This window comes from Vicia villosa, linkage group LG2, assembly GCF_029867415.1.
Source record: "Vicia villosa cultivar HV-30 ecotype Madison, WI linkage group LG2, Vvil1.0, whole genome shotgun sequence".
In the NCBI taxonomy this organism is placed as follows: domain Eukaryota; kingdom Viridiplantae; phylum Streptophyta; class Magnoliopsida; order Fabales; family Fabaceae; genus Vicia; species Vicia villosa.
In genome coordinates this window covers 154793467-154814795 of record NC_081181.1, presented here as the reverse complement: position 1 = coordinate 154814795, position 21329 = coordinate 154793467, and the positions used below count along the sequence as shown (strand labels likewise).

The 21329-nt window shown below is 32.3% G+C and overlaps 3 protein-coding genes across 3 annotated transcripts; 1 reads left to right on the top strand and 2 right to left on the bottom strand.

The window, feature by feature from the left end:
- Positions 1–4826: 4826 nt before the first annotated feature.
- On the bottom strand, positions 4827–6511 carry LOC131647138 (putative 12-oxophytodienoate reductase 11). Its single transcript, XM_058917052.1, has 4 exons — positions 6363–6511; positions 5998–6269; positions 5715–5873; positions 4827–5605 (listed from the first exon to the last, which is right to left on the bottom strand). Exons 1-4 carry the CDS (start codon positions 6434–6436, stop codon positions 5022–5024), a joined length of 1089 nt encoding a protein of 362 aa, XP_058773035.1. The 5' UTR covers positions 6437–6511; the 3' UTR covers positions 4827–5021.
- Positions 6512–18510: 11999 nt separating this feature from the next.
- Positions 18511–20342, top strand: LOC131647137 (putative 12-oxophytodienoate reductase 11). Its single transcript, XM_058917051.1, has 4 exons — positions 18511–18667; positions 18779–19050; positions 19176–19334; positions 19445–20342. The coding sequence occupies exons 1-4, from the start codon at positions 18594–18596 to the stop codon at positions 20026–20028; spliced, it is 1089 nt and encodes a 362-aa protein (XP_058773034.1). The 5' UTR covers positions 18511–18593; the 3' UTR covers positions 20029–20342.
- Positions 20343–20807: 465 nt separating this feature from the next.
- Positions 20808–21275, bottom strand: LOC131650390 (secreted RxLR effector protein 161-like). Its single transcript, XM_058920103.1, has one exon. It carries the CDS (start codon positions 21273–21275, stop codon positions 20808–20810), a length of 468 nt encoding a protein of 155 aa, XP_058776086.1.
- Between the last annotated feature and the right edge of the window lie 54 nt (positions 21276–21329).

The following is a 21329-nucleotide window of genomic DNA, read 5'->3' as shown; positions in this document are numbered from 1 at the left end:
TAATGGTATTATATTAGTATATATATATTGTCTTACTGATGGCTGAAATAATATCGTCGAAAATAAATTACAGGTCGAAAATATTACAGGTTGAAAACATATTACAGGTCGAAAATATTACAGGTCGACTGGGAGGATTAAATTACAGGCTGCACATTAAAATACCTCATTTAGCAACGAAAGCGCTTTTGAAAAGCGCTATTAAAGGCCCACCTACTAAAGCGCTTCTTTGTAAAAGCGCTGCCAAAGATTAATAAAAAAGAAAAAAAATAAAAAAAAAGCAACATACTAAAGCGCTTTTGGAAAAGCGCTCTTATAGGGGGGGCTATCAGAGCGCTTTTTCCAGAAAAAGCGCTCTTAAAGCCCACCCTATAAGAGCGCTTTTACAAAAGCGCTTTAGTATGTTGCGTTTTTTTTTTATTTTTTACTCTCACAAGGGGGCCTATCACAGCGCTTTTCTGGAAAAAGCGCACTTAAAGGGGGGCCTACCAGAGCGCTTTTTCCAGAAAAGCGCTCTTAAAGGGGGGCCTACAAGAGCGCTTTTTCCAGAAAAGCGCTCTTATAGGGGGGCCTACCAGAGCGTTTTCAGAAGCGCTTTTGTTAGCTACGCCAGCGCCACCTTTCACAGCGCTTTTAAGCGCTTTTAAAGGCTATAAAAAGCGCTTTTAAAGCCCTTCCTCGTTGTAGTGAATAATAAAATGCCGTAATTGAAAATTGAACTTAAGATATAAAATTAACATAAATTTAAGCTTCATATCATGCCAACAACCATATTTGCACAAATCTAAGTTTCATATCATGTCAACAACAACCATATTTGTACAGAAAAAATTCATAAAGGCTTAAGCTTTCAAATTGGACAAGTGAGATTTGAAATTATAATTGAAAATAGTGGTGTTTTCTTTATTTTCACGAAATAGTAAAGAAAATTCTAGAAAAAAATTATTTACTAAAAGGAAGAATAAAATATTGCCATTTTTTATTTGGACTGAAATATCTAATCTTAATTGGCCTCAACTTATTTGGATCATGTGCATCATACTTTATTTTGATTATTTAAATCTTATCCATTAATTAAATCGGATGGTTTATATCAATAGTTCTCGTTTCTCATATAAATATCAGTTCTCACCGGATACACTCCCTATATATATATATATATATATATATATATATATATATATATATATATATATATATATATATATATATATATATATATATATATATATATATATATATATATATATATATATATATATATATCTATATATATATATATATTGCATACCTTTTCACTATTAACAAATGTCGTGGTTCAGTTGGTAGAAAAGTAACTTTTCAAACCAAAGGTTGTGTAAAAATAATATATATATATATATATATATATATATATATATATATATATATATATATATATATATATATATATATATATATATATATATTGCATACCTTTTCACTATTAACAAATGTCGTGGTTCAGTTGGTAGAAAAGTAACTTTTCAAACCAAAGGTTGTGTAAAAATAAAGTATATAGTTTGCCGTTCAAATTACAAATGAATAAAAGCAACGATCCAGTGACACCAATTCTGTCTTAATAAAGTGTCACGGTCACGGTTCTTATCACAATAGCGTATGCACCTTTTCGCACATGTCCGTTAATCAAAATGAAACAATGCTAAGCAAAGTGAAACACTATGACTAAATACATATATGCGTTTTAAAAAATTAAAAAAAAAAAAAACAATCAACTATGCATTATATTATGCTAACGCATTCCAACATCTTCATGCATATGACCTTAAGATCTTCCAATACAAGTCATGTAACTTAATATCATTTTCTAACATAAAGAATGCACACAGTAAAATTTTAACATTGCACACAGTTTTCAAATTATTTCGCATGCAGAATAGACAAATTCATGCTAAAAGTGAAACAAAATATATATTTTGAATATCATATTGATTATGAAAATAATCATTACCAATAATCATAATTTCAGTAACTCAGTTTCAATATCATTTGTTAGAAAATTTTCAATTTAAATCTTGATATTATAAAATTGACAAATACTCTAATTTCTATGAAAAACAATAAAATGTACCCGGTTTATGATGTAAATTTTTCGTGTGTTCAACATATGTAAATTGTCCTTGAAACTTGTCCAATTTTCCGAAACTTTTAGTCATCTCCTTCACGGTGCTTCCTCCTCCAACCATGATTATCAAAATTAATACTTTGTTCGTTTGTTGGAAAATAGTATGATAATCCTGGATATCTTCAAGAATCGTGTTCGTTCACTTTCCGAACAAAGTATTTCGACCTATTATTGTCTGGGTTCACGAAATCTTTGCGGGAATAATTCTTGAAGAACAATCTGTTTCTGACAATAGATAGCAGATCAGAATGTAGAGAGGAAGTATGTAATTTCGTGTTCCAAATCGAGACCAAAAGACTCCTTATATAGGAGACCAATAATAGAAACGAACAGACACACCTTTTCGGAAAAACAGTTATGTCTGTTGGAACGGGTGCAACTATTCAAACGAATTGTTATGTCCGTTGGGAAAGGGTGCAACTATTCAAACGAATTGTTATGTCCGTTGGGAAAGGGTGCAACTATTCAAACGAATTTTCCGAACGGGGCGCTGCCCCGCACCCTGCCAGGGGCTACGCCCCTTGGAACCTCGTTTCTGTTATTCATATTCAATTACACGTTTGACTCGACGAGCGTGCACTCCGCACTACCCTAACTCGTTTCAAACTTAACGCATAATTGCATTGGCCTATAGTAAATCACATTACTACCAAAATACATTGATGATACTAAAATCACCAACAAACTCCCCCCATTTTAGTATAATCCTTGATTTACTTACGGGTATAACGATCAAACAAATGCATAGAAGAAAATGTCTTACGATTGAATTTTCATCTTAGTACAAATACACATTCCAAATATTCGAAAATCGGGGTGTCATAATGATTGAACCCGTCAATCCATTTGAATATCTAAAGATATAGTACACATATGTTTCTTACAATACTCTACTATTCATACTTCATACTTGAAGATATCCAGGATTATCATACTATTTTCCAACACTCAATGTTTGGTATAACTTGTATAAAATGTATAAACTTTACTAGTATAACTGGTAGTATGCCTGGTATAAACACAAACTCTAAAAAATTTCAAACATGAACTGGTATAGTTGGTACATACTTAAACTTTAAAAGTGAGATATGCAGAAATTGGTATAACATGGACTGATATACATAGCTAGGTATAACTAGTATGCATAGACTGGTATAAATTAGCCTGGTATAAATTAGCCTGGTATAACTGGTATAAATTAGCCTGGTATAACTGGTATGCATAAACTGGTATAAAGTAGTCTCATATAACTGGTATGCATATCCGGGTATAGCTGACATGCATAGCCTGATATAAACTGGTATTAGTGGTATACATAGTCTGGTGTAACATTGACTGGTATACTTTGCCTGGTATAATATGGATTGGTATACATAGCCTAAATGGCATAAACATGACAAACTTCTCAAAAACTGGTATACATGAATAATAGGGTATAAACATATATACCATCAAAGTCCAACTGGTATAAACTAACAAAGGTCACATTTCAACTTTTCATTCAATGTAACATTACAATTGCTACATATGGATACACGGTTACAATTGCGTACAACTCCCAAAGCGTAAGATCTATTTCAGCGCCACTGGTCACCTAAAAAACACGAAACATAAGCTTTTGTTATACTGTTAACGCACATTTGGTAGATGACGCAAGTTTGTAAATGGGGTGTAACAAACCATTCATCAGACAAAGTAACGTTCATGCAAGCCTTTTTTCCAGCGCTGCCTGTTCTCACGACTTGGTGAAGAACACTAATGACATCTAGTTATTACAATAAAGTAATGTAATTAGTTGTCATGGCATTAAGACTGCATATTGGTAAATTTATTATAAAAGAAGTTACCGTATAAGTGAGCAGCTTCAAAATATCCATTCAAGAAATCTCCAAATGGTTTGAAATTGAATTTGTAAAGTGGAATCTCAGGCATGTCTAAGCCCGTGACGGCTGTGGTACCATTGAAAAATAGTTTCAACTTGTTGTCGCATACTTTCAACGGTAGGTCTTTCAAGACAGGTTCTTCAATATAAACCATGTACGTGTCATGCTCTTGTAAGGTCTGCATCCACATTTCAAGTTCTCGGATCCGAGTAAGGACGTGGATTTGGTCGCCCTTGTGAGGAAAAAAAGTTATGTATCAGTAAGTTAAAATAGGAAAAATAAATGAAAAAATATCAATTGCAGAAGAAAAAAAAACAACACCTTTGCATCCTGTATGATATATTCAACATGTTGCTGTCCATTGCATTCCTTCACTATCCATAGATCGATAACGCGTATTGCAATTTTCCATACATTTTGATCAGGTCTCAAATCAGTGTTAAGAATGGGTGGTCTGGACATGATGTTGGGCTGATCTGATATCATTAACATGGGAATGTCATGACTTCAATTTCAAAATGGGCTGGAGTAAGTGCAATTAAATTGTGGGGTATATTAGGGAGAGACCATGTTTGTTTTGGTCTTAGTTAGATAGTTGATTGATGAGTTTTGATCTCAATCAAATAACATGAATTAAGTATCCAAATAAAAATTATGTTACCCCTCAATTCACTTTTAATGAGAATAAATTATACAAAATTAATTAATTCAAAATAAAATTTGAGCACCACAATTTTAAAAAGCACAATTAACTCGTTATATCAACAAAAACTTCAAATGGTATTAAAATATCAGGTACATTATAGTTTTACACTCTTCCTGTCCTAGCAGAGAAGATTGAGATGAATCAATAAAAAAAAAACTACTATAATAACAAACTAAATTCTTATGCAAATGATAAAATTCACTACAAAAACCAATATGTGCTAGAAGAAACGAGCTTATTCAATATGGAAGTTCCACAGAATCCTTCATCATTCAAGAAAAGGGTAGTCAGTGTAACCAAGAACTGGATCTGAAGAGTAGAATGTCTCCCTATTATACTTGTTGAGAGGAGCATCAAGTGCAAATCTCTTTGGCAAATCTGGATTAGATATGAACCAACGACCATAAACTACAAGATCTGCCCTGTTTTCAGCTATTGCATTGTTCCCATCTTGTCTGTTATAGCCTCCTGCAACCATGAAAGTTCCATTGAAAGCCTTTCTCATTGGCTCCAAACTGTGAGGGGTTTCAACCGGATCAAAGGTATGTATTAGTCTTGGTTCCACCATGTGGCAGTACTGAATACCATATTTGTTCAAGGCATTAGCCATATAAAGTCCCAAAGCATTGGGATTGGAGTCTCCACTTTCTCCATATTCAGCAAATGGTGATAATCTTATTCCAACTCTTTCTCCTCCTATCTCATTTGCAACAGCTTCAACAACTTCTAATGTAAACCGACAACGGTTTTCAAGGGATCCACCATATTCATCAGTTCTATCATTCACACTATCTTTCATGAATTGATCCAGTAGATAGCCATGAGCTCCATGGATTTCAACCCCATCGAAACCTGTAATTTTCATCACATTGGGCATTTTAGGTGATTTGAAAAAATGTCATAGTTCTACATTCAAGCATTATTCAAATTTGGATAAATTTGTAAAGATGAGTTAAGTTACCAGCTTCAATAGCATTTCTTGCAGCAAGTTTGAAGTCATTGACAATATTAGGAATTTCATCTGTCCTTAGACGTCTCGGTGCCGTGAACTTTTGTACATCATTGCTTGTGAGTGACTTATCAGTAGAAGATATTGGGGCTTGTCCATTTGGCTGATAAACTGTTAGATTAACAAGAAACAAACATCAACAACCAAAAATAATTTGGAGAAAATAACAAGTCTGGTCTATATATTCATGGAAAGAAAAATGGACTAATTAAAAGCTAAGAAAATAGATACATACTTGAATTTGAAACCCTTCCAACATGCCAAATCTGTAAGAAAAAGACACCGCCTTTAGCATGAACAGCATCTACAATAGGTTTCCATGCCTCCACTTGTTCTTTAGTCCAAACACCTGGTGTATCTGGATAGCCTTGAGCAGTGTCAGATACGCCAGTAGCTTCTGCTATGAGAAGACCTCCTTGAGATGCTCTCTGAGAGTAATAGGGGATAGCATGAGGTTGTGGAACGTTGTTGTAGGATCTTGTTCTAGTGAGTGGTGCCATAACAACTCTGAAAATAATGAAGCAATTTGAAATAAGAGGTTAATCAAGAAGATCAAAACATTGGAATAGAAAGTAAAATGACAGTTAGCATTATACGAACCTGTGAGAGAGATTGAATTTTCCCATTTTGTAAGGTGTAACAAGAGGAATTGGATCAATAGTGATAGAACCCATTGAATTAAAGTATTGATTACTGATGAATGATTAATAAGAATTGAGAAAGAAAAATATGAAGTTGAATCTGAAGAGAGTTGGTTGGGTGCATCTATATTTATACTATGTGCATGTGTTGTGCTAAAGTACTAGAAAGTTCTTTTCTTATTGACAAAACGTAAGGGGTTCAAAGTCAAATCTCATCTAACATGTATGCTTCTTTGTGACGTGTGCTATTGCGTAACATGGCTATGTTCATACACAACCGTGTTCACACAAAAAGAAAAACACTTATTTTCCTTATATATATTTAAGGTAAAAATTATTTCTTAAATAAAAATTATTTCGATATACTGTGAATAAAATTGTTTTTGTTCTTCAAAACATTTTTTCTTCCCTTTCCAAATAAAATAAATTTTGATTATGTTTTTGTTGTATTTTGAACTTTCGTTAACTTCAGATATTTTTCGTCTCGCGACACATACGGTGAGAGATCTCTCTGCAATTGATAGCACCTTAGGGTCTGTTTGGTAAAAATAGCGGTTGACTGATAAGGTAGCTGATAACTTATAGATTATGGCTGATGACTAATGACTTATAACTTATAGCGGATGGTTGAGACCGATAGCTTATAAGCTCATTGAAGTGTTTGGTAAAATTGACGGTTTAATTAACTTATAAATGAAAAATGATATAAAAAATATTTAATAGATAATTATTTTATTTTAAATTAAAATAAACTATAAGGGTTAAAAATGAATTTTAATTAAAATAATAAGGATAAAATAAGAAGAAAAAATAATAAGCTATAAGACATAAGCTAAAACGCTATTCAAAATAGCGTCTGGAAAATAAACTATAAGCTAGTAAAATAAGCTATAAGCTCGTGATGAAAAGACTGTTACCAAACGGATCTAAATTATCATATGAGCTTATAAGACATAAGATATAAGTTATAAGCTCAAAAAGATGTCTTACCAAACAGAGCGTTATGCTCTGTTTGGTAAGACATGTTTTTTAGCTTATAGCTTATGTCTTATGTCTTATAAGCTCATATACCTGTTTGGTAACGGTCTTTTCATCACGAGCTTATAGCTTATTTTACTAGCTTATAGCTTATTTTTCAGACGCTATTTCAAATAGCGTTATGTCTAGGGGTGGGAATAGGCTGGGTCGAGCTAGGCTTTGCCAAGCCTGAGCCTGGCCTGCTATAATATTCAAAGCCTAAGCCTGACATGTAGCCTATCATAGGCTTATTTTTTTGGCCTGGGCCCTGCCTTTTTGAAGGCCTGATTAGTCTATTAGCCTACTTAAAAGCCTATTTCATTTGAACATTTGTAAATAAGTCATTCAACTCGTCTTTATATAGACTAACAAATTAAAAGATCAGTAAGATTAAATGTTTGTTTGCATTAGTTTATTTAAGTTTACCTAGTAGCATAAATTTTGTGATATTATTTGTTTGAGAGAACTTATCGAAACAACTTATGACATTGTTCATAAGATTCTTTTCATCTTATTTTCATAATTTCTTCAAGATAACTAAAATTTATTTTTATATTTTTAATTCAAAGTAAAAAATATAATATAATAATAATAAAATTATTCATATTTATTTAAATAGGCCGGCCTCTTAGACCATGTGCAATGGGTGTGTTTAGTTGAACTCAACATGCAAAATCTCTTCCAATGGGTGTTTAGAGTAGTGTTGAGTGTGAGGTGGAAGAGAGAGGTGTTGAGAAAACTCAACACAATTGAGACTGACGCAGGGGGGCATGTGGCAGCTTCTGATTGGCTGGCCAGATTTTTATCCATTTAATACTTTGAACTCAATTATTTCGTTGCAAATTATTTTTTTTTTTTTATTTTTTTACCAAAATTCATGATTTTTTTTCTCTATAAATAGAGACTTGGTTCATTTGATTTGGACACAGAAAAAAAAACCAAATTTTTCACTATCTTAATCTTATTAGGGAAATGCTAACAAGTGCCCCAGGGGCACTCTTTAATAGCTTTAAAAAGTAGGTTTTTCTTGGAAATATGCGTAATTAATGCATCGAAAATTGAAATGGTTAACTTTTGAAAGAATATTTTCTTTATTTAGAATGCTTAAAGAGTGTCCCTGGGGCACTCGTTAGCATGACCCATCTTATTATTATCTTTCTATTAGTGTTTACGTTACTTGTGTGTTGTATTTTAATTTAATTTAATATGATTTGTATTGTATCCAATTATTTAAATAAATTTTGTTTTTATTACAAAAAATTAAAAAATAAATTGTTAATTATTTATTAATTTAATTTAATTTTAATCGATAATTGTAATTTTATGTAATTATAAAAATAAAAATAAAATTTAAATAAGAATATGAAAATAAAAAGTGGTGGGGTAGGGTGTTGAGTGAAAAACCATTGGAGAAGGTAAAAGTTGAATGAGTGTTGAGTTATTAGGTGGAAGAGAGAGAAAATGAAGTGGAGTGTTGAGAGTTGGAAAAATGGGTGTTGAGTGTTGAAACCATTGTAAATGGTCTTAGGCTTAAAAGGCTTTTTATGTGGCCTGTGGCCTAGCCTTTTTAGCTAAATAGGCTTATAAAAAAGCCTAGGCCTTTTCTATTTATCTAAAAAGCCTGGCCTGACCTAGGCCTATGTAGGCTGGGCCTTAGGCCCCTGTTAGTCGGCCTGGCGTATTCCCACCCCTAGTTATGTCTTATAACTTATCATTTTTTCTTTCTTTTTTATCCTTATTATTTCAATTAAAATCCATTTTTAACCCTTATAATTTATTTTAATTTAAAATAAAATAAATAAATATTAAATATTTTTTATGTCATTTTATATTTATAAGTTAATTGAGCCGCTAATTTTACTAAATACATCAATGAGTTTATAAGCCATCAGTCTCAACCATCCTCTATAAATTATAAGTCATCAGTCATCAACCATCAGTCATAAGCTATCAACTATCTTATTAGTCAATCACTATTTTTACCAAACAGACTCTTACTAGAGTAACAAAAAATAACTGTGTTGATTCATTAACACAACAGTTTCTTATTCATGGAAAAAGAATGAACGTGGACGGTTTACTTGACATGTACAAACAAATACAAAAACAATATTTTGAAATATAACTGCACACGTCACAAATTGAATTTTCCTGATACTTATCTGATAGGACAAAATTTGTGAAACTATTGTATCAAATCATCATGATACTTTGTGTTAACATTAGGATTATTTTAGACTACTCAAATTCTTAGCTATTGTATTCAAATCATCACCGTACTAACATTTCCCAACTTGCAAGGATAATTTCAGTATCCAAAACTATTTTATTTAACTAAGTTTTTCAAAGGAAATAGATTTTAAAAAATAATATAAAATAAAGCATGCATGATATCGAAAATGGACTTTTATATAGGTTGAAAAATGATTTTTTTATCTCGATTGGAGGTGCGAGTTAAAAAATGGTGAGGGTATCACTTTTCCTTTCGGCTGCGGTGAACTAAGAGAAAACTCTTCATTTTTTCCATCGGTTGATAGGATAATCGAGGAAATAGATTGTAGAGACCACTTATCATCGATCACAAAGCTAGCATGTGTGAGATCTCTTATATAAGTTTAAAACACTTATTCCAAATCTTAACCCTTGATTTTCATTAATCTAACGATTTTAATTGATTATTTATATAAACAAATATTTTCAAAAATAATTAGATTAAATGATTAATTAAAGCCGCTAGATTAATGAAAATCAAGAGTTAAAATTTGGAGTAAGTGTTTTAAACTTACTTATGGAGTAAGAATACCCCTCCTCTCTATGAGAAGGGATATTCTAATTATCTTTGTTCGTGAATGGTGTTTGACGAACGGACGTAATATAAATTTTCTTCTATGAATTATAGCTATTTCTTCTGTCAACGGACGTAATATAAATTTTCTTCTGGGAATGGTGTTTGTTCGTTAAATAACTATAAGTTGAACGAAATGTGAAACACTTAGAATAATAATAAACTATTATTCAATAAAAATTATTAATATCTAATTATAAATATATACTACCTACTTCTATGAATCAACCATATCGACAATGACAATGTTCAACATGTGCTTTATCGCATAAAACTCACACTCAATCCTAATGGTTGTCGTCTCATCTATAAAAAAATTATATTGAAATATATTTGACATCATTCAATGTTTGCACGCTATCATCGTCCACATAAATTTTATTTTGTCTTATTCAAGTGATGGTACATGATTCATCATCATCCAGATAAACAAATAAAAAATTATCCGATTTGAATGTAGTGAACCATTCTTGGTGTGGTGTCATGTGGTAAGAACAACTAGAGTCAAGAATCCATGCATTTGTGCACTTGTAGAATGAACACTATCAAAATCACTAGTTTGAACCATATTTGTAGAACTAGAGGAGCTAAGCTTTGTGTTTGGATAGTCCGACTTCTAACTCCCAATATGTTTGCGACTCAGGGTCGGCCCAACGAATTTGGAGGCCTAAGGCAAAATTTAGAATAATTTTTTTAAAATAAAAATATATTAACAAAATTTATATTAGTTTTATTTTAAAATAAGAAAACCATTAATAAATTTTTTAAATTATTATTTTCTACAATTAAATCTCTAAATAATATAAAAATTTAATATATTAGTTTTATTAATTTAATCTTTAATTAATATTAAAAAAATCATGTTATTTTTTATCATCTAAATAATATGAATTAAACTTACTAATTTTATGTACTTTTGAATTACCTAATAAAATTTATATTACTTTGTATATAATTTAAGAATCATATTAAAAAGATAATATTATTTTAGAAATTTAATTTAAAATTATTCATTTAAAATATTTGTTTTTATTAGTATGGAGACAATGGTAAATCTTAGTCAAGTTTTTATGACCAAATAAAAATAGATAATGTATCAAAATCATTTATAATTTTCTCAAATGAAAAACAAAACATAACTATATTTATTTAAAAAAGATATTTCTAAGTTTTAAAATAAATAATTAATTATATTATAAATGTATTGTCATGATAAATGTTTTGCAATAATTAATAGTAAAAGAGAAAAGAGTCTCCAAAATAACTAGAGCAAGAATCGAACAGCTGCATGTAAAGAAAAGATATTGTTTTCTTACCGGCTAGTACACATCAATTGCATGTCATATGCATTATATAGTATATAACTATTAACATGCTATTTGGAGGCCTTATATATAAGCCAAAAAAGTGAGGCCCAAGGCAAAGACCTAGCTTGCCTTGCCCTTGGGCCGGGCCTGTTGCGACTATAACACTTAATTGTTTTCTGATTCTTTGATTTAAATCTCTTATTTCCATAACCTGTTGTACCCTTGTTTTATTCATAATCTTGACTCCCCATTCACATACAGACTGTCATCTTTAGCTCTTTCCTTTATACTTTGTATCCTTTGAGAATGAGACAAAAGTATAGTAGTAATCAGATCAACACTGATAGTGTCTTTCTTATAGGTAAATTAGTCACCAAATGGTCATAAGAACCTGATAATAGCCACATCACGATAATTTCCTCACATTCTTCATCAATTGGTAGTTATATTCTCAAAGACATGGAGATATTGTTCCAAATCAATTCCCTTCTACATCTTCAAACTGTATAGTCGCTACTTCGCGAATAATTTTTTCATCAATGTCTTTGACATATACTGACTCTCCAATTTGTACAAAACATCCTCCAGCGTCATTAGTTCTAAGATATGATAGATCACCTTGTCTAAAACAAATATGAAAATCTATCCCACGACCTTCTACTTTATCTCTGTCCAATCGATATCGTCCATGTTGGTAGATTTTGTCTCACGAAGTGCCTTATGCGAACTTTGTTAAGCCAACAAATCCTTAACCCTCCTTCACCATAATCCAAAATTAAACGTCCCATCGAAACTTGTCACATCCAATTTTGCACCAGGGTCCATCGTCCTTTGATACCAATTATTAGAACAATAATAATATAGAAGATTAAAAAGAAATGAAAGTAAAAGACAATGAACTCAATCGATCTTTATTAATGAGTTTCTTCCAATAGTGTCTACCTCTACGACTGTAGAGAAACTATTGTTCCTTTGTATATCTATGATAATTAGAATTACATTGTTACAATCAATATATATGATACAGGCTTAGTTTACAATAATACTAATGAACCGTATCATGGGGGCTACTGCCCCGCATCCCTAGTCACCTACCCACAAGAAACAATTGAGCATAAGACATGTTTGAGCCAAAATCAAGGGCAGGTATTCCCATGCCATTACTTCCCTTTAGTGTCTACATTTATATGAGTCATACTCAACACTTATCTATAAATCCCATATCTTATTTGCTTTGTAGTCTAAACTAGATATTTTGCTGATGTTGTACGTAATCACTGTGTTTTTACTATATGAGTCATAGTTAACACTTTCATTCATCAAAATCGATCAATTATAGACAAAAGACTTTGGAATCATTAAGTTTCGCCATGTTATTTCTTAACAAGCTCAACATATTCATATAAATGAAAAACACTAGTATCTTATCAAGAACAACAAATTGTTTTAAGGACTCATCTTTACAAACTTCATATTTAGCGGGTTGTGGATTGTCCTTATACTTGTCCTTGTCCCGCTTTGTTATCACCTCACCCAAAGTGACGGAAGGTGAATACTTGAGTTAGAAATCAGGTAGAAATCCTATAGACCCGAGTGGACCCATAGGATACGGGAGCTCACTGAGATTATTGTCTCACCCCATTATCATTATTGTTTTTTAGGTAGTCTTTGCAAGTTAAAGGCTAGAGAAAGTTGGTAAATGATGTTTCGAATACGTTGAGTTCATAATTTTCCGTTGTGGATTATACACAATGAAGATGATGCGCATAAATCTTAGATTTTTATTTAGGCACTATTGTATAACATGCGCTTAGCTATGTTTTGTATACTTAGACATGTTTATAATGATGCCATTAGGCACTTATGTTATATCAGCACCAATTAATGAAGTGTATAATGTATATTTTAGACATATATTATACAAGGTATTACAATATGGAGACGAGTACTATAGTACCCTACCCATTTCCATCCCTACATGGGATCCAAACTTATTATGAAATAGTGGTGCAAAACTCGATATGGATTGTTGGCATAAGTGATCCGAATTCATACCAGAAAGACAATTAGCTTGGAGTATCACTGGTTGAAGCTCTCAATATTTTCTCATATGGCTTACAAAATTCTGAACACGCGAGCATTGGAATTTACTAACAATTTTACCTTGATCATTCCATCAGAATTTTGAACATGCAATTATCACTAGTACCAACGCTACAACAAGCCACACTCCTGACACACATGTTGATCTTTTAATTCTTAATAACCTTCTGATTGCTCAGTGTAGGATGAATGCCCCTAAAACTCTGATAGTTTTATGGAAATTATCTCTTATCCTTTGGGTTAAGGACAATAATTATGGGTTCCTTGTTGATAATTAATCTGTTTATAGTGTAGTATTTCGTGATCATATGTATGGTATCTTGGGAGGTTTTTCTTAAATACTTTCCTTTTCATAGGTTTTGCATGTTGAACTTATGGCAATATAATCCTTGCTCTAAAGATGGAGGCTACTATAGAGTGGATGGATATTTGGATTAATAGTAACTTCAGGTGGCCCTTGGAGCATTTCATGATCCTGACGTAGTTCCATGGAACCTTCGTAATAGATGGGGAAATTGTTTGTTACTTGGTGTAAATATTTTTCATTCCCATATTTACCGTAAAGGTAATTCTTGTGTTGATATAATTACAAACTATGGTCATTCAATTCCTTCCCTCATGTGTTGGGATAATATTCCTTCTTGTATGAAATATGAGTTATTGAGGAAAAAGTTAGGTTTTCCCAATTATTTATTTACATAGTATTTTTGTTCTATCTTTATTTTTAAGGTAGAGTTTAGTCTCCTCCTTGTAGATACTTTTTTTTCTATTAGATGTGTGTGAATGTGCGTGTGTGTCTCTGTCTGTGTCTGTTTCTAGTTCCTCTTTGATGTCAAGATGCTCTTAATTCAGCTAAGAAAATGGTACGATAACGATAATTTTTTTACATGAAAGCAAAACCTAATTTTAGAAAATTTTGATTTAGTCATATGTTCTTATTCAAACAGCTAGTATTTTCTATCCAATTTTGTTTGAACCAAAACTTGATCTGTAATCTCCATTTTACCAATTTTTTTATTGAAACATGAATGATGTAGCTTAACATTGTAAAATTAAACTTTTGTAGCTAATCTGATTTTGTATGTTCTATCTTGAGCTGAAAAATGAAAAGAAAAAGAATATAAACGGTAAAAGGAAAATGAACTTACTAAGTAAGATAACCCTCACCCTATTACTCGACCAAAAAGTTAGTTAATTCCCAATGTTTATAAAAAAATAATAAAAGAAGATCAAGCCTAGCTATGGCAGAAACTTGATCTTTTGAGGAAGAAATTATTAATATGTTATCCTAAGAAAATTTGATCCTGTTGTGAATTCAATGCCAAGAACAAAGTATAATGCAAAGAAAGAATAAAGAACAAGGAAGAAGAAGAACACAAGAATCGGTTATAACTGCTATTCTTTTACTTTCTCTTAGAAAACAAGATTACAAGTTTACAAGAATAACAAATAACCTCTCTCACCCAAAATTAGGATTTGTTGTGTTACAATGATGAGAGACTAGTATGCTATTTATAATAAAATCTAACATACTAACTAATGGGCTTTTTCCACAAGGCTTATTACACAAGCCAACTTAATAAACAAGCTAACTTAACAAATTAAGGTTTAAACACTAAACCTAATTTAACATGCTAACAACCCTAGCTTCTTCGACACAAGCATGTGAACAACCTTCGAATTCATGATTAATCCTGTCGAACCAAGAAGCTACCCTTCGACCATACTAGAGTTCGATCCAATATCTCACAGATCCAAATGAGTCTTAAAAGACGTAAAACCTATATTAGCTGCCCTGTGAATTTTGAAATAGTCTCTATACATGTATGTATCTAAACGTTTCTATTTTTTTATCTTTATGCTTCCTATGTGAACTAATTACTTGAGTACAAACAATGGTTCAAATATGAGGGAGTTTGATAAGTCGTGTTTTTAACATTTTTAGTCGTTTAAACCTATCATTTATGATCTATTTTTGTTTCACTTTTTTTTTATCATTTACGTACATTTTCTTATTTTTGTATATTTCAAGAGTTTAAAGGGGAATTGAGGATTAAAGCCTTATACAGGTGAAAGAAGAGTTAAACTATAAAGATGTCCAACGTTTCTAAAAGAATGAGGAAGAAAGAAGATATTTTAGCGTGATATAGGGCATTGCTGCTAGCCTGTAATAAGCATTATGATCACAATGACACCAAGATTTTCAAGCTTCTGAAAATGAAAATTTGGCGCAAAGTTGTCGTCATTAAAGTCATCCCGTAATGGATATTATTACCGTAATGGCCCTAGTGAGTCTTGGATTTTCACTTTCATTTCCAAGCATTTTGCTTTTCAATTGTTACAATCTAATGAGCTAATGACAATAATTAACTGAAAATTATTACACACCATAATAGGTTTAGGGCTAATATAAACATGTTGTAAGCATCTGTGTAAGGCTCTGTTACACATTTTACACATTACAGATTTTAAGAATTCTAAGTTTATTTTCCGCACTTTCATGATCAAAGCATAACTTTAACGATCATGCATCATTCGAGATACTGATGCATATGTGAAGGCTAATTAAATGCCAAAACAATTGTGGTTATATGTCAAATGTGTCGTCAGACCGATCAATATTACAACTAATTCCACCTTTGGAGAAGGGACGAGAACATTTACATTTTAGTTGATGACTTGTTCTTAGAGACGTTGATATGTCAATAACACCCATCTGACACAAAAGTCATTACCAAAGCGCAACTTTAAAGAATCATGGATTCTTCGAGATACCGATACAAACGTAAAAGCTCACTAAATGCTAAAACAATTATGTTCACAAGTCAACTATGTTGTTAGACCAATCAATATGGCAACAGATTCAATTGACAATAATCCCAACTAGAAATTTCTAATTAACAATCCACATCCTTAAGGAAATGTTAGAGTCAAGTCATCACTTGACTCTATCAAGCATAAGCTTAAGGACAACTGTTTGAGATTGAAATTTTTTGTGGAAGAAAACTCAATATCACATGTTTGAGATTGAACTTTTTTGTGGAAGAAAACTCAATATCACATTTTCAAAGCTATACAAGGCTAACTTAAACATCAAAGTGTTTATGGATATTTTACAAATTTTTTTCTTTGTAATCGACAAAGGAAATTGCGATCTAACACATCTAATAGTCCATTCGCGCTTGAGTTATATATTGAAACAATTTGTATCTTAGCAATAATTTTTGGAAAATTCTTTGGCCACCTCCCAACCTTCTAGCTCACCTCTGGTGAAAAACCCAGAATACCCCTGACTTCGGAAATGAACTTCCGAAATGCAAGGAAAAGGTGTTTTCGGAGATGCATCTCCGAAAGCGTCTTTTTTTTTTAAAATTTGACTTATTTCGGAAATACACTTCCGAAAACACCATTTCGGAAGTTCATTTCCGAAATATTCTGCGTTTTTCAGATTAAGCAAAACAACCCCCTCCCCCAAATCATTTACCCTAAACTTCTTCCAAACTCACACCCCAAGAGATTTTTGTGCAAACCAGTTCCACGCTACCTCAAAGCCTCCATCTACTTGCTCTATTACATTCAAATGTCCTCCAATCCATTCAATTGGTAAGCATTTTGATTTTTAGATCTATGATTAAAATGTATATTAGGGTGTTTACAAATAGCAAAAATTGTATTAGGTTAGGTTTATACTGATATTTAGGATGTTTAGAATGTGTAGAAATAAGTTTGATGTTTGGTTTAGGGGTCTGCCATTGGAGGCTGCAGAGAAGTTCTGCGAAGGGGTGTTTCGGAAGTTCATTTCCGAAAACACCTCCATCCCAGTTTTCGGAAATGAACTTCCGAAATGTATCAGAAGTTCAAATTTTTTTGTTTTTTATTTTGTCTCGCATATTAATCGATTTCAATTGTTTACAGGAACATGTCATGCAACCAACCAGCACGAATCAGACAGGGAAATTCAAGTTTGTGCTAATCATATTCAGTTGCGAGTGGCTGATAAGGATCTACACCACTTTTATCTTCCCAATTGACCGTAACTGAAAATGATTAGCACGAACTTGAATTTTCCTTCCCAATTCGTAACTTCGGCAGTAAGGCTCTCGATGAAGATCAGGGCCGAACTCAAAGAGAACAGAAATAAAATGTGTGAGTATAGAAAAAGAGTAAAGATGGAAAATGATTCGGATGTGATTGAAAAAAAATGGCAACCAAATTATATGTCGCATATTTTATTTGGCGTTTGCGTTTAATTAAAATGCGAGACTGTTTAAAAAAAAACATAAAAAAAAACACAGCATAATTCGGAAATGAGCTTCCGAATTCACCCCCCATGAGGTGTTTTCGGATGTTCATCTCCGAACGCACCCCCCATGAGGTATTTTCGGAGATGAACTTCCGAATAAAGGAAATTTTTTTAAAAAAAAAAGCGCTTCGGAAGTTCATTTCCGAAGCAGGGGTAGTTTGGGTTTTTCGCTGGGGGTGATCCCCATAAGGAGGTGGGTAAAGAAAAAATCTAATTTTTTACTAAACTTTATATAGGCATGAAAACAAAGTGTTTCTTCCGGGAAACATGTTTTCATATGAACACGTTTTTATGTATGAACATAATCATTTCCTTATAAAGGCAGTGGGACACCTTCAAACTCTATAAACAAATACCTGTCTTCAATGAGAAAATATATCAAAACATGGTTCCGGTAAGCTATGTTACGCAATGGCACACGTCACAAAGGTGAGAGGTTTGACTTTGAACCCCCTTACGTTTTGTCAATAAAAAAAGAAATTTCTAGTACTTTAGCACAACACATGCACATAGTATAAATATAGATACACCCAACCAACTCTCTTCAGATTCAACTTCATATTTTTCTTTCTCAATTCTTATTAATCATTCATCAGTAATCAATACTTTAATTCAATGGGTTCTATCACTATTGATCCAATTCCTCTTGTTACACCTTACAAGATGGGAAAATTCAATCTCTCTCACAGGTTCGTAATGCTAACTACAATTTCAATTTCAATGTCATTTTACTTTCTATTCAAATGTTTTGATCTTCTTGAATAACCTCTTATTTCAAATTATTGCTTCATTTTTTCCAGAGTTGTTATGGCACCACTCACTAGAACAAGATCCTACAACAACGTTCCACAACCTCATGCTATCCTCTATTACTCTCAGAGAGCATCTCAAGGTGGTCTTCTCATAGCAGAAGCTACTGGTGTATCTGACACTGCTCAAGGCTATCCAGATACACCAGGTGTTTGGACTAAAGAACAAGTGGAGGCATGGAAACCTATTGTAGATGCTGTTCATGCCAAAGGCAGTGTCTTTTTCTTACAGATTTGGCATGTTGGAAGGGTTTCAAATTCAAGTATGTATCTATTTTCTTAGCTTTTAATTAGTCCATTTTTCTTTGCATGAAATATATAGAACAGACTTGTTATTTTCTCCAAATTATATTTTGTTGTTGATGTTCCTTTCTTGTTAATCTAACAGTTTATCAGCCGAATGGACAAGCCCCCATATCTTCTACTGACAAGTCAATCACAAGCAATGATGTACAAAAATTCACGGCACCGAGACGACTAAGGACAGATGAAATTCCTAATATTGTCAATGACTTCAAACTTGCTGCAAGAAATGCTATTGAAGCTGGTAACTTAACTCATCTTAACAAATTTATCCAAATTTGAATAATGCTTGAATCGTAGAACTATGACATTTTTTCAAATCACCTAAAATGCCCAATGTGATGCAAATTACAGGTTTCGATGGGGTTGAAATCCATGGAGCTCATGGCTATCTACTGGATCAATTCATGAAAGATAGTGTGAATGATAGAACTGATGAATATGGTGGATCCCTTGAAAACCGTTGTCGGTTTACATTAGAAGTTGTTGAAGCTGTTGCAAATGAGATAGGAGGAGAAAGAGTTGGAATAAGATTATCACCATTTGCTGAATATGGAGAAAGTGGAGACTCCAATCCCAATGCTTTGGGACTTTATATGGCTAATGCCTTGAACAAATATGGTATTCAGTACTGCCACATGGTGGAACCAAGACTAATACATACCTTTGATCCGGTTGAAACCCCTCACAGTTTGGAGCCAATGAGAAAGGCTTTCAATGGAACTTTCATGGTTGCAGGAGGCTATAACAGACAAGATGGGAACAATGCAATAGCTGAAAACAGGGCAGATCTTGTAGTTTATGGTCGTTGGTTCATATCTAATCCAGATTTGCCAAAGAGATTTGCACTTGATGCTCCTCTCAACAAGTATAATAGGGAGACATTCTACTCTTCAGATCCAGTTCTTGGTTACACTGACTACCCTTTTCTTGAATGATGAAGGATTCTGTGGAACCTCCATATTGAATAAGTTTTTTTCTTCTAGCATATATATATATATATATATATATATATATATATATATATATATATATATATTGGTTTTTGTAGTGAATTTTATCATTTACATAAGAATTTAGTTTGTTATTAAAGTAGTATTTATTATTGATTTCTGTCATTCTTCTCTGCTAGGGTAAGAAGAGTGTAAAACAATACTGTACCTGAAATTTTAATGCCATATGAAATTTGTTTTAATACGAGGATTATTTGTGCTTTTTAATATTGTGGTGATCAAAATTTATTTCGAATTAATTAGTTTTGTAGAATTTATTTTGTTTATAAGTTAATTGAGATGTAAAATAATTTTTAGTTGGATACTTAATTCATGTTATTTGAATGAGATCAAAACTCATTGAGTATTTAACAAAATAGGATTGAAATGTATATTTCTATAATATACTTTATCACTTTTTTATATTGACAAAGTGACAAATATATTTTGAGGTGGAGTAAGGTATACTCTCTATATTTGTTAGGAGAGTTTAATGATTCTAATTTTATTGAAAAAATATTTTCTGTAAAATGTTGTGTCTGATGAGACCATACTAAGGTATATTTATATTCATATGTGTTGTATACAATAAGGTAATACAATTAATACAATTGATATTCATGGAAAACCGAATTAGATGTAATGTGGAGTGTCGTTTGATTGTCGTGTATGAGTTTTGTGGCATAAAGATCTCCCAACCTGAGCTCTAAGAGTAAATTTTTAAGTCATGCAAGCTCCTTTGAGGCTACTGTCATAGCACGATATTCAGCTTCAACATTAGAAATTGCAACTGTGTTTTGTTTCTTGCTTCTCCATGAGATCATGTTTCCTTCATTAAGAACACAAAATTCAGGAGTGGATCTCCAATTTGACGGTGATTCGGACCAATTTGCATTTGAATAACAAGTGATTTTAGCATCACCCTTATATTCATGTAATAGTCCTATTCCTGATGCATTCTTTATATATTTGAGAATCCGAAAAACTACGTTCCAATCGCTATCACAAGGAGCGTTCAGAAATTGGATCACAATTCTCACTGAAAATGTAATATATGGTCTGGTGACAGCAAGATAATTAAGTTTACCCGCAAGACGTCGATATCTTCCCGGATATTTCAATGGCTCCCCTTGGCCCAGAAGAAGCTTGACATTGGAATCCATATGAGTATCAAAAGGACGATAATCAATCATATCAGTTTCACTTATGATGTCTATTGCATACTTATGTTGGTTAATTACAGTGCT